At 41.8% G+C, this 13,073-nt stretch overlaps 1 protein-coding gene across 1 annotated transcript; it reads right to left on the bottom strand.

The window, feature by feature from the left end:
* Window positions 1–6,997: 6,997 nt before the first annotated feature.
* Window positions 6,998–12,640, bottom strand: plk2b (polo-like kinase 2b (Drosophila)). The gene is made up of 14 exons (XM_074669556.1): window positions 12,415–12,640; window positions 12,218–12,325; window positions 11,989–12,105; window positions 11,554–11,683; window positions 11,191–11,374; window positions 10,806–11,004; window positions 10,541–10,688; window positions 10,218–10,312; window positions 9,778–9,910; window positions 9,605–9,685; window positions 9,048–9,207; window positions 8,552–8,681; window positions 8,315–8,425; window positions 6,998–8,086 (listed from the first exon to the last, which is right to left on the bottom strand). Exons 1-14 carry the CDS (start codon window positions 12,595–12,597, stop codon window positions 7,895–7,897), a joined length of 1,971 nt encoding a protein of 656 aa, XP_074525657.1. The 5' UTR covers window positions 12,598–12,640; the 3' UTR covers window positions 6,998–7,894.
* Window positions 12,641–13,073: the final 433 nt, after the last annotated feature.

Here is a 13,073-nt window from a genome sequence, read left to right as displayed (position 1 = left end):
TTTTGTTTCCCACAGAAAAAAATGAAGCTAATTCTTTTTAAGAAACAGAGGTAATAACTGCTCAGATTTTGCTCAGAAAGTTCACTTTCCTGTGAGCTGTTTGATTCCTCATGGGGCCCCATCGGGAAACCAGAGGTTTACACTATGACATAACCATGGCATCAGCTGTGCAACATGTGATGTTGGACAACAACAAAGAACCTCCATAGAGGTAGACTCACTTTTTTAATTAAGGGATTTTTGTCTTAGTAATTTTGTCAGTTGTTCTATTTGTTCCACTGGCCATATTCAAAATGAAGAATTTGACAGGCTGCCAATTAGTTTTCTGATCTACTTAAAATCTTTGCCAGAAAAACTTAAAGTTCAGTTTTTCTCTCTGAGATTTTTGTTTACCTCCTTCTTTTCCTTTCAGTCCAAAACTCGTCTGCCTTATTGTTTCCATCTCATCCGCAGTGCAAAACAGAGGATATCCAGCAGGATGTGTTCCTCTTCACTTCCCCTGAAAGAAATACAAACAATGACAACAGCTATCAGCCCAGTCCATGGTACCAGTAAACAGCATGACAGTTTGTCATCACCTATTGTTTTGCACTTAGTAAGCTGAAGGTTTATCCATTCATTCTTGTACAATATTTTATACCATGGCTGCTGCTTCTGCCCAGAAAATAGAAGAAGTATCTTCTTAAGACACAAAGCTTTCACATCCCACTCAGCCCACTTCCTGTCTAACTTTAATGGATTGTTAGCGGCTAAAAAAGGCACAAGTTTAATGTTATTAACAGATGTTATCAGAGACCCAGTTTTGGCTGATGTTTGGACTTCCTTTGTTGAGATTGACCTGAATGTTTTGTCTTGTTAAATAACTTCAGCCAACAGTCTTCAGGATGAAGTTAAGTAACATCAGTTCATGTTAAAATGCTTAGAAATGTTTCTTGAAAGGGTCGACCTGGATGAAAAATATAATGCCAAAAAAACAGTCACCATAAGCAGGCTGAAGTTTCATCGAATGTTCTCTATGATCTCTTAAGATCTAAGTGAGAGGGATTTTTCAAGCCTGTCAACAAACCTCTTGAGTTAATGCCATATGATAAAAACATGTGAAGGGTGAGAGCATTTAGGACCAATGGATACCTTAAGTTTACAAATGCACACTATACAGAAATTTAACTGAATTATAATCACCTGAATGTTCGACTGAGCAAGTGAGCGCGTAATACCGGATGACGAACAAAGAACAGCCCAATGAACTGCAGCTGGATGTTTATGTGCTGGCAAGGATGAAAAAGCTTGTTGCCATGGAAACACTAGTGGGTCTCCCACTTAGCTCAATGGGAGAGCAAGTGTACACCACAAATCTATTACCAGCAATGATAGACTGATTGGTTCATTGATGATGCTGTCGGACGAAACTCTGAAAACATCATGTTCACCTTACACCAGCAGGTTAACTTTTCACGAGTCAGAGCACCTAGACACACTAAGGAGGGAGAAAATGACTTCATGGGAATCTGACTGTTACAGTCATTTTGCAAAAGTAGGAAGAGGCTATTTTCTTCAGTGAACACTCTGATGTGTTACCATGCAAGTAACTACATGTGATGACGAAGCTTATGTGATCAAATGTTGCACAACAGGGGAGACAAATGTGTTATGTTTGTCTTCCAAACAAAAACTTTAATGTTCTTCAGAAGAACAAAAAAGAAAATCACAGTGCAGTGCATTGAAAGTTTCTCTGTCACTGCATGTGTCCTTAAATGACAGCGTTCAGCAGCATTGCTGGAACTTAAGAGTGAGCTCTTCCGATGGACACTCATCCTCCACCGGCCAACATAATGAAAAGCCATCCACCTCCAATCAGCATCACTGTCCCATTGTCCGCCCCTGCAAAAGTCAAGTGCATGGGTGGAGAACAATCGTTCAAAAACATATCACTGTGGGTTTCAAGAAATGCTCAAGGTGTACAGGCTGTGTCACGAGGCCTACAGTAACTGCCTCTGGAAATAAGAAGATGTACAAGTCAGAAATGCAAACTTCAAACCCTATAAAGAGTGGGTTAAAATAAAAAGGTTTTGTTATGATTATGGCGTGCTATCACATGTAGCTAAGTATTCTGGCTTTAAATTACGCTGTGGCATTATGACATTGTGAAAACTGTGACTCTCAGTCAAGCTGTAATCTTGCATCAACAACGTTGCATCTGCTGGCTAGACTCGGACACATACAAATATGAAAATACATGATTTACATATTGCATTGTTGCTACAAAAACACTTCCTAGTCTGTCTAGCAGTGATAATGGAGTGTAAAAACTTCATCATGAATCCAGAGAGGAGCATTAACATTCAACTCTTAACTTGTTGAGCAACACAGCCTCACCTAAATCCTTAGGGAGATAGGGTGTGTTTCTGTACGTGTGTGTGTGTGTGTGTAGGATTTACTTTGTCCTTCTATCTTCTCTCTGACTCACAGGATTGAAACGCTGCTTTGAAGCCTCTGAAGTTTCCTCCCTCCGAAAGGCAGGGCTGTATTTAAACACTTGCCACACTTCACAGATCTTTGCTACATGCCTTGCTTTCCACATTTCATGATTCCAACACCATTTGGCTGTTCAAAAAGACTTTAACCACATTCTTACAAGAGTCAGTGAGTCAGAAGGAATGATGGGGAGGGACACACATTTTTCTTCTGATGGCTCACACATTATTAACTTTGTATATCAAGTCTTTTTTTAATTTATGGTAGCAATCAAAATAGGTTTGCATTCTTTAACAGGTTTGTTCAAGCTTTAAAGAGAAGCTACTACAAATATAGCTCTGTGTCTAGAATTTAGAACCACAGCTTCAAATGTACAACAAACAAAATGGGATTATGTCCATCGTTCATGGACGGTTAACTCTCAGACAAGTTTTAACTTTGCAAAAGAGGGAGCCTGGAATGAACTTCTTAAACTCACTATAGCAAACCCGCTCATTTGCTGGAATGGATGGAATGCAATTTCCTCTTTATTGCAAAGAAGAGCATAGACCGTAATTATCTCTCAACCCAGTGCATTTCAATGATCTGTTAACTACTAAGCCATAATGACAGGATGGGGAGGTTGATGGTGCAGGAATTTTTGGACAAGGTTTGTAACCCACAGGAATGAAAAACTAAAAGGATACAATTTCAGGGAAAGAGTTTGCTTTTGCTTTTGTTTCTGCCACAACACTAGACTGTAAGTATATGAACTGTGTGATCAGAAAAGTTATTAGGAGGGAATTCCAAGACTCAGAGGTAGATATGTCATATATAAGGTGCCAAAAAGAGGTCTATAAGTTAAAAACATAATCACTGAGTCTAAAATAGAATGCAACAGAAAGCATTTCAATGGCTTGTATCTTACAAATTTAATGCTGTTTGATTTTCTACTCATAAATATTGTTCCCAAAAAAGCTCAGTGCGTTGGATTGCTGTGGGAGTTTTTCTCCACTTCAGTTTTATCTTCCTTTCTTTGTCAGATGCTGCCCACACACAGACATGTGATTTCTTTATTAAAGAAGTCAGCAGGCCGTTTCCCTGTTTCCAGGAAGTCACATTGTTTTCTGACATCATAGCGGAGGTGCTGGTGCAATTAAAAGGAGCAGACTGAACAGAAATGTATTTTACCTATTTGATACCGGTACGCTCACAAACACATGACGTCTCTGGAAGTCGATCAATCAGCGGTTTGGCGTGGGCTGTATGCGCACGGTTTATCTCAGTTTATTCCATCCGTGAGTATAAAAAGTGTGACTAATGTCTGAATGAAGACGACCTCTAGACAGTTATGTGGCAATGACATGCTATTAATAGGACATGAATTTCAAACATTCAATAATGACCAGAGCTTGTGTTGATAACTGTATCATGGAGACTCTGGAACCATTTGTTGCAACAAGGATACACATTTTAATTTAGCGTATGATGCTTAAAATGGATCTGGAATGGATGGGGTGACCCTTATCTCAAAAAATGGCTGAAAAAAATTCTGAGATGTAAGATTAACAAGCATGAGTGAGTATTCAAGGAAAACGTCAAAACAAAGCACAAGCAACTGACTTTAAGAGTAAACCAAGTAGCAGTGTTTCTGATGTTAACTTGGACAAAGATTTACTAATGCACTTAGATCAATGAATGAACTGAGGGGTATTGTGGCAGCACTGTTCTATTTTCAGCCAGAGAAGAAAAGAGCCTTTTTTTTTTAGCCTTTTTAGAGAGGTGATAGAAGGAAATAACAGTAATCAGACTAGAGGACAGGGGCAGCACACTTCAGGGCCCATGATGAATCCTCCTCTGCTTTTGACGTAACCAAGCACTTGAAGCGTAGTATGTATAGCTGTTTATGACTTTGCACTGAATCAAAAAAGGAACAAGTCAATAGAATTCTAATAAAAGTTAGGCTGCTAAATATGCAACACAAGCAACAGTTCATCCCATATAATCAGAATGAAAATTACAAATACATTGTGTTTAACATGCGTAAAATACGACCCATCTTTACTGTCCATGGCATTTAACATGAGCAGTAAATAACCCTAACCTGAAAACAATACACTCCCAGTACTGGCTGGGTTGCTAGCTGCTTGTCAGTGTTAGCCTAAAGCAAACAGCACATCACTAACGTCTCTTACCTTCAGTTCGCGATGCCAGTTGCTCAGGCCGTTATCTCCTGCCTCCTCCTCAGTCTATGCTCTCCCCATTAGCCTCATGTCTTCAGTGTAACCGGTCTTCAATACGTTAGCAACTAGCATCGCGAAAACTAGCATGCGATAGCAGTCAGTCGTTTTCGCCATTAACACCGTCTGCCTCGTTTCTTTTCATCCCTGACAAAATTATCCAGTCTAAAAACAACTTAATAGGACAGTTTATTTATCAACGAAATGTTAAGACTAACAGAAAAAACCTCTAGGTGTGGCTTGTTCAAGTAACCAATATAAACAGGCTCTGAATGTTGAAGGCCACAGTCACTAGCTTTACTAAAACATCAGTGGCTTCAAATCTTTTTACGGTGATTTCCTAATAAAAGGCTAGTTGCCAAGTTCTTGTCGGGATGCATGTATTTTATTATTATTATTATTATTATTATTACTTACTTACTTTCATCATTATACAACAGAGGTAAATAGGGACTATTCGAATAAAGACACTATCTGACCAAGTATTGCACTTGCACCTTTGCAAGTTTGTCTAATTTGCATTGCCTATCCCTCAATACTGTAGGCCACCACAGAGGATGGGCAGAGCTACAGTCATCCCAGGTCCATCTGCGCATCTGTTTTTGACTACATGGTAGGAGGAGGAGTGCTGGCATTTGATATGCAAAGGCCTTCTAAACCCTCAGGAGCTTTCCAGTGTATGCACACATCAAAGTAAGTTTTTTCTTCCAAGCAGAATGTGCCTACTATCACTTTTAATGCCAAACTGACTCACTCTTCTGCCCGCGGAGAACTTTATGATAGAAGCTGAGGTATAAAGATTCCCCTTGTCACTGCAGCTTAGACTCATTGCAGAGTTTAGCCGAGGCTTTCCCTACTGTCAGCGGGGCGCAAGAGAGGAGCAGCTTTGTGTGGGTGATTCTGAAAACTTGCAGTGTTATTAGCAGTTCTTTCTTGAAACTACAGTGATGCTGAGAACATTAAGCGAGCTTGCATTCTTGGCTTTTTTGAGCTCCACAGGGTTTTCTAATTAGTTTAAATGCATGTTGTGCGAAAGGTGTGGAAAAGGTACCCATGGGGCCAATTGAGCCCAAATTTGCTGACATGCTGAAGAGACTTAGACATGAGTTGAATGTTTACTTACAGGTTCATTGTAGGAGCTGAAGTTACACTGCATTTTCACTCACATAACAGAGATACTGTCAGATTTTATCAGCCAGCAGTCTGCTAGCAATTGCTTCAGTCCATTTCATCCATAGTAGCTGCACTTCTGTTCAGATATAAGAACCGGGGTTAGAAATGCCCTGAAAGGCCAGAAAACGTCCCTTCAATAACAAAATCTATTTCTGTCTGACTGAGGCATCCATTCCAGGGGCCATTACTGTCAAAACACAGCCACTCAGACCTAGAAGTGTCGTCATAAATAATTCATGCCCCTTCCTTTTGTAGACTACTTCCTGTTCTGCTTCTGTCTGTGTGGGTATGGCGATGCATGAGGCATTCATTATTGAACTCTGAAAAGCACAGATATTCTTGCCGAATATCCAGAGAGATGACTCAAACATCCATGTTCAACTTCCAACATTACATAAGCACTAAAGAAGGAGTGGTGTATAACAGATTAAATAGTCATACAGGCAACAGAGAGTGATGATGAAAAGCCAATCAAATTAACAATAGAGGAGTTATGATTTTGGCACAAGTATATCAATGCATGAGTTCTGAGTTTCAACAGGAGGAGTTTTGAGATAGATTTTATGCAGTCTTCATTTATCTCCAGCTTTAACCTAGTGGCCAGTGCTTGCTAGTTTCCATGGTTACAGTACGTGAATGGGAAGGGATGTTCAAGAACTGGAGACACGCAGTCAGAAGAGCTGTGATGCAATTGCTGACATAGTTTTGTCAGCGTCACAGTGGCTGCATGTCACTATTGGGCTGTCTACCTTATGTATTTCCAGTACGTTCTGTGCCCTTGTATATTTGTATGTATAATAATGTGTAGCTACCACCTTTGTCTACCTCCTTCTGTTACTGAGGAGCGCTACATTTCAAAGGCAGGAGCCTTGGTACAGATGTTAAAAACCATCAAGTAAACAAGACCTCTTTATTGTGTATCCATCTGCCTTTATGTGTCCATTTCCTGTTGCAAACTGAAGTTTCCAGATAAAATACTTGCTTTGATGTGAACCAGAGCATAGATATGGATCTGGACTCACATTAGTTCATGAACTCTGTCCGTAACACAATGACACAAGGACTTATGTAAAATAAGTGGTCTTAAAGAGAAAGATAAAAAAAGAGAAATTTGAAGGTCCAAACTGAAATGTTTTTGTACAAAATGCATTTTTATTATTAAATAAATAAATACTGCACTTTTTTACACAATAATTTAAGTAGGACAAGTTGACAATGACTCTTAGTGATCCTTGAAGGTTCCTTGTACTTTTTTTAAAAAACAAAATTAATGTCATTCTCTCTTCCTGCCCCCTCCTCATCTTCCTCCCTCACATCACCACTCTGTTTCTCATCTCAATGTGCTGTATCCATCTGTCAGTGAAGAGACCAAATCACAGTTTTTCAGAGTTAGCGTGATGATGACACTCGTCCCACTCACACACACACACTCACTCACTCACACACACTCACATATACTGTATAAACAGGCGGACTCAGTAGCTTCCGCACACATTAGCAATCATTTCTTTGCATTGCTAAGTGGGCTGTTACATTCACTGTACATCATTTACAATATTCCACAGTTTAGCTCTGGTCAGACTCAGAGCTTCAGTTTAGAGATTGTCTCTATAAAACAGCATTGACTACACATGTAAGCTGGTGCCAGCCCAGCATTTGTCTTTACTTCCCAATCATCCCCTCTTCTTCCCCCCAAAATATGGGGTCCACATTCGTACCAACATACCCTCCCACCCCTCCAACTCTCTCAGTCTTTCTTCTCCCCAAACAATCAACATACAAATCAGCCCTTTAAGCATCCATTGCGCTACATTTCATTTCCCCATCCAAAGAGTCTGTCCGTGTTATTTTTCCACCAGCACCACTGCTGAGTCACCAAGGTGCAACAGTGTCGGAATGATAATTACTTTTCACAGGTCTGTCCTCAAATTGTCTTTCCTGTGCAGATCCTGGCTTCACTGCAGCACTGCAGCAGCACATTGTGTAGATCAGTCTGTTTGACACAGTCCAAACAGATTATTGTGGGTTTAGCTGCATCTCTGCAGAAGCATGTTGAGAGAGTACACCATGCGTTCTCTCAGGTCATTAGGGCAGCCAGACTTCAGCAGGGAGCTCAGTTTGAAGGTTTTGGAAACACGGTCCTCGTTGATGTATGTGAGCATGTACTCGTCCCTCTGACAGCACAGAATGATCTTTGTATGGTCATGGTAAAAGTTGATCTGTGGAGACAGAAAGGTTTGTTACTGTCTTTTTCTTTATGATTTAATTTCTGTAAAGTCCTCCTTTTATGTGTTGTACTCAATATTTAATGCATCATGCAAAGAAAGGTGCCCAGCTTGTACGGAGTTCAATGACACTAGTGTAAAAAAAAGTGCATTGCACCCAAACAGCACTCTACTGAGCATGCCCAGCAACGGAAGCACTCCTGTAATGGAACTTGTGTTTACCTGGAAGGTGCCGTCGTTAAAGAGCATCATGAGGGCGCGGTCGGACTTGAGCCATTGCAGCAGGTAGAGTCTAGGCATGTGTGTGTCTGTCATACTACCCAGGTCCCCGCCCTGTGAAAGCAAAGGAGTGACACATAAGGATTAGACAGGCTACAGCATGAAAGCTAACGTTTCTAGTGCTCCAGGCTTGGAAAGACAAAAGACAGAGGTATGGGGATAATAGAGGTGTTTACTCACGTCCATCAGGTTTTCCTCCATGTAGTGGGAAAAGTACTTGAGCACCGTCACCTGGCCCACAAAGTGTTCAGGAACCTCACAGGTGGGGAAAACAGAGCGCTGACCCAACTCTGCATAGTAATGGATGGTCCTAAAGAAAAACATAGGAGATGAAGGGTTAACATCCTCTCGGGCAAACAAACAATAGCAAAACCAATTGATTTCCTCATTATAATAAATGTTTTATGTGTATATGTTCTTTTTGTGCTTGCTTAAAAAACAATAACGTTTCAACTAAAGTGAGCCCTTTTTTGTTGGGTACCAACAGCAAAGAAAAGATAATGCACTCAAACTGGCCAACTTACAGCCTTCCTCTTAGATAACTAAACCTTTCAAACTACATACAGGTTCTTCAATACACTTCAACATGCTTACACAAGCTACATCCATTAAATGGAGGAACCAACTACTTTCAAACTAAAGGTGGAGTGCTGTGAAAGCTTTGAGTAGTGCCTACTTTCTGTCTGGCAGGAGGCTCATGTGAGTGCCGTTGTTGAAGAGGACTCCCACGGTGTGATCAGACAATTGGTATCCGAAGCCGTACTTGTTGGAGTAGTCCACCCATTTAGTCACCCATTGAAAGTTGCAGCTGTTTGAGCCCTGAGGAATGTCGTCGGCTGCAGGGTGAGAGGGCACAGAGGAGATGGAGGATTAGAATACAATTGCAGGAAGGATTTGAGAGGAACTGTAGCTGTGCAACCTCATTCAATTCCTGATTTTGTTGGAGCACCAAAACACCAAAATTTCCTCACAGCTTCCTGAAACTTCACTATAAACTGTGTATTTGACCTGGGGATTTTTATTCACACCAGCACTGAGCTGAAAGGTTAACAAAATATGGAAATCAGCCTCTTAGTATGTTTTTTTCCCCTTTGATATCTTGTGTAAAGCATTTTCAGTTGTCTTTTTGATGATTGTACTATAAAGTAACCTTGCCTTGTAGGTGGAATTAGTCAATCAATAATCACATGGGTAGGTCATAGATTTGTACATCATTACAGCAGTTGCCCTCACCTTTGGGCATACTCTCCAGGCATCCTCTCAGAACACTGGCAACAGTCTCAGCCACACTCCCTGTCGTGCTGTCTTCCAAGCCTTTAAGGACACAAAAAGATGTCACTAAGCTTGATGCCTCTGTTACAAATGCACAGTCAAACTCATTCATGTGCATGACGAGATGAACTCACATTCACTACTGCTACTGCAGCTCCCCAGGCTCCCCCTGACGATGAGGCGGATGGTGTCGCGCGTCGTCGGGGACTGGCTCTCTGTTGCCGGGGCGACAGGTCTCTCAGCAGATGGCGGAAGTAGACTTCCATTCTGAGGTGGTAATTGGTGACGACAGGAGAGAGAATCTGTGAGTTTAGATCATCTCTTCCTACGCTGACTCAGCCGTCACCCACAGATTCAGAGTGGTTGGCTAAGAGGCTGGTAATAAGTGCTTTTTAGTTTGCTCTGAAACTGTGCTTGTTATAAACTTTAGTGCTACACTGAAGTGACTCACTTAATTCTTTTCAACATAAAATCTACAGTCAGTCTGCACAGTTATTTGTCTATGACAGAATCTACCTGCAGAGTCTCCTACAGTGCTGAGATTCTGGTGTATGTTGCCCAGATGGCTTCTTACCTCAGATATCTTTTTGGTCTGTTGTTGGCTGATGACAGTCCTCTCCAGGTCATGCTGCAGTTTATAGATCTCCTCTTCCTCTTTGGTCAATTTATCTATGAAGGCAATAATAGCACACAAAAATCAGCATGTTGCCTTTTCAAGCAGCAGCTACATGAACTGATATCAGCACAGGGTTTGAAAATAGATGACGCATGCTTCAATCACAGTAGAATCTAGATTTAATAACTCCTCCATTGTTCACCGTCCTTTTGCAATCAACTGACTGACAAGTGCTTTTATTTTCTGGTTCATGGGAGCACAGTGGCTGATGCAATACTCACTCAAGGTCTCGTAGTATTTGACCTTGTCTCTCTTTCCACCAAAAAGTGCGGCGGCAGCCTTCTTGAAGAAACTTTTGGCTGGACTAGAGACATGGAAATCTGGTGCTGAGTGGCAACAGCTCGCCGGCAGACGCTCTGGACTAAAGCCCTGGAAAGAGAGAAAGTGGGTCAGCATGCAACTGGTGGTAAAGGGGTCAACGTGACAATGAGAGGGATGGTGGAACAGACAAAAAAGGGAGGGGAAGGAGGAGAGGGAGTGTCTAACCTGTGTGAAGAAGTCGTGCCTCAAAATGTGTTCGAGGTTGGGTCTGTCTTCTGGGATCTTTGCAAGCAGGCTGGCAATTAACTGCTTGGCTTGTGGCGACAGGGAGGAGGGCAGGGAATAACGTGCCTCTCGTATACACTTATATGTCTCCTTCAAGTTGGTGGTTTCAAATGGTGGTCTGCCCAGAAGCATAGTGTACCTGGAGAAGGATGGAGAGAAAGATCAACTTATTTTCATCACCACAATGCACTTTATCTGACAAGCCAAAAGAAGGGTTTAGAAATTTGATGCGTGTATCTTTTATAAAGATTATCATCTGTGATTCAAAAATATTTAATCATAACAACTACTTCAACACTGACTACTCAATGGTGTGCCTACTCACATTACGCAGCCTAAGGCCCAGATGTCTGATTCACAGCCATGGCCCTGCTTGTTGAGCACCTCGGGGGACAGGTAGTTAGGAGTTCCACAGATCGTCTTTCTCCTGTTTCCTGCAGGCTCTAACTTGGCAGCCAGACCAAAGTCCCCGACCTTCAGCTCCATCGACTCACTCACAAAGAAGTTACCTGCCGGGAAGAAAGGGAATGAAATGATGAACACTCAATATGGGATCAAAAGCTCAATAAAGCACTGATCCACTCTAGATTTGGATAAAGAGGAGCACGAAATTGATCAACCCTGTACAGCATCCACCTCTAGAATTATGCACAAATTATCTCAGCATTGTCGAAAATAGATTTCTTACCAAGTTTCAGGTCTCTGTGAAGAATCTCTTGCTCATGCAGGTACCTCAGCCCAGAGACAATCTGTCGTAGATAATAACGCACCTCAGGCTCTGTTAGCACTTTGCGAGCCTTCAGGATGTGAGCTAAAGACTGCAAAGACACAAAACAGAGGAGAGAATGCTTAAAAGGCTGTTTCCACAAGTATCACTTTTCCTTAAAAACACACATTTACATTAAAAAAGTAACATTGAAGGTTTTTGATATTGTACTCTTGTTGTATCATGCAATGAAACTGAACTTATTCACTTTTTACAGAGGAGACAGACCCTGCATCCTGCCTGTGGGCTGCCTCATTGACTTTAGGTGCAATGCAGGTGTTTTCCAAATGTTAACAGAGCAGCAGAAAGTACAACACACAAAGGCAGGAGAACTTGGTGTCTTAAAACTTTGCTTACCTTTCTACTGCAGTATTCCAGCAGGATGTAGATGTTCTCTTTGTCTTCAAAATGGTGATAAAAGTGCACGATGTGTTTATGGTGCAAAGCTCTGTGTAGCTCAATTTCTCTGTCAATCTAATGAGAAAGATACATAAAGGTCATGATTAAAATTAAAGGTTATTTCTATGGGATGGAATTCTTGGCACATTTGTGCACACACGCACACGGAAGCCGCGCGCGCTTTTACCTTCTCCCTTTGGTGAGGCTTGGAGACGCGCGCGTGTGGGATGATTTTGGCTGCATAAACTTTACTGGTGGACAGATCCGTCATCTCATAGCACTTCGCAAAACCTCCCTGGAAAGAGGAAAACACTGTTAACATGCTGCGTCTTTAGGGTTTCTCGGTACATCCACAATGAGTTGGTATCAGATTCTGTGCGCTACCTTTCCCAAAACTTTCCCCCGGCAGTAGCACTTTCCCGTGACAGGATCCGTGATAATCCTGGCCATCTCTGTGGACGCACTGCGGTCATCCATCCTCTTTCGGCGAGGTTCAGACCTCTGCGTGGACTCGCACATACTGCTGCTGTTTGTCTGTTGGGACCCGACACTTCTCTGTACTTCCATTGAGGGTATTTTAACGTCCCGGACTGAGAATGAAGCCCGGAGTCTGTCTCCGAGGTTTTTATACTCTGGCACCCTCCCCACCCGCTGTCTGCCGCCCTCTCTCTGACGTCACGGTGTGAAAGGAGAGCATGAGGTCTGACTGTTATCGATTACCCTGCGTGTACTTGGGTGTTTGTGATGATTTGGACAAAAGCAAAACCACACGTGAGATCAATTCACGTATTATTCTTAAAGAAACTTGTGCTACCTCATTTAGCAGCACTTAGATTAACACAGACTCACATATTTTCAAGTCTAGTTTACCTGTCATGTTTAAAGGGTCCAGGCCTAATCACATTCTGGTGCCCAATTACATTCTGGTTATGAGAACCTTACGCGTGTAGATGATAAAATATCCACAATGCAGAGGATTAAGATTATTTGTATTCCATTCAGGATCACCACCTCCTGTTTGTCTGCACCAAACCAGAACAGAA

This window comes from Halichoeres trimaculatus, unplaced genomic scaffold (genome assembly GCF_033239565.1).
Source record: "Halichoeres trimaculatus isolate MK-OKI-2021-1 unplaced genomic scaffold, fHalTri1.1 fHalTri1_scaffold_5, whole genome shotgun sequence".
Taxonomy (NCBI): Eukaryota; Metazoa; Chordata; class Actinopteri; order Labriformes; family Labridae; genus Halichoeres; species Halichoeres trimaculatus.
Note: the sequence above shows the minus strand (reverse complement) of the source record. Positions and strands in the feature narration are given on the sequence as shown.

Coding starts and splice junctions, on each gene's coding strand:
- plk2b (XM_074669556.1), bottom strand. CDS start 12,597: ATGGAAGTACAGAGAAGTGTCGGGTCCCAACAGACAAACAGCAGCAGT. Junction 12,326..12,414: donor GGGGGAAAGTTTTGGGAAAG/GTAGCGCACAGA, acceptor TCCTCTTTCCAG/GGAGGTTTTGCGAAGTGCTA. Junction 8,426..8,551: donor TGGAGGAAAACCTGATGGAC/GTGAGTAAACAC, acceptor TTGCTTTCACAG/GGCGGGGACCTGGGTAGTAT.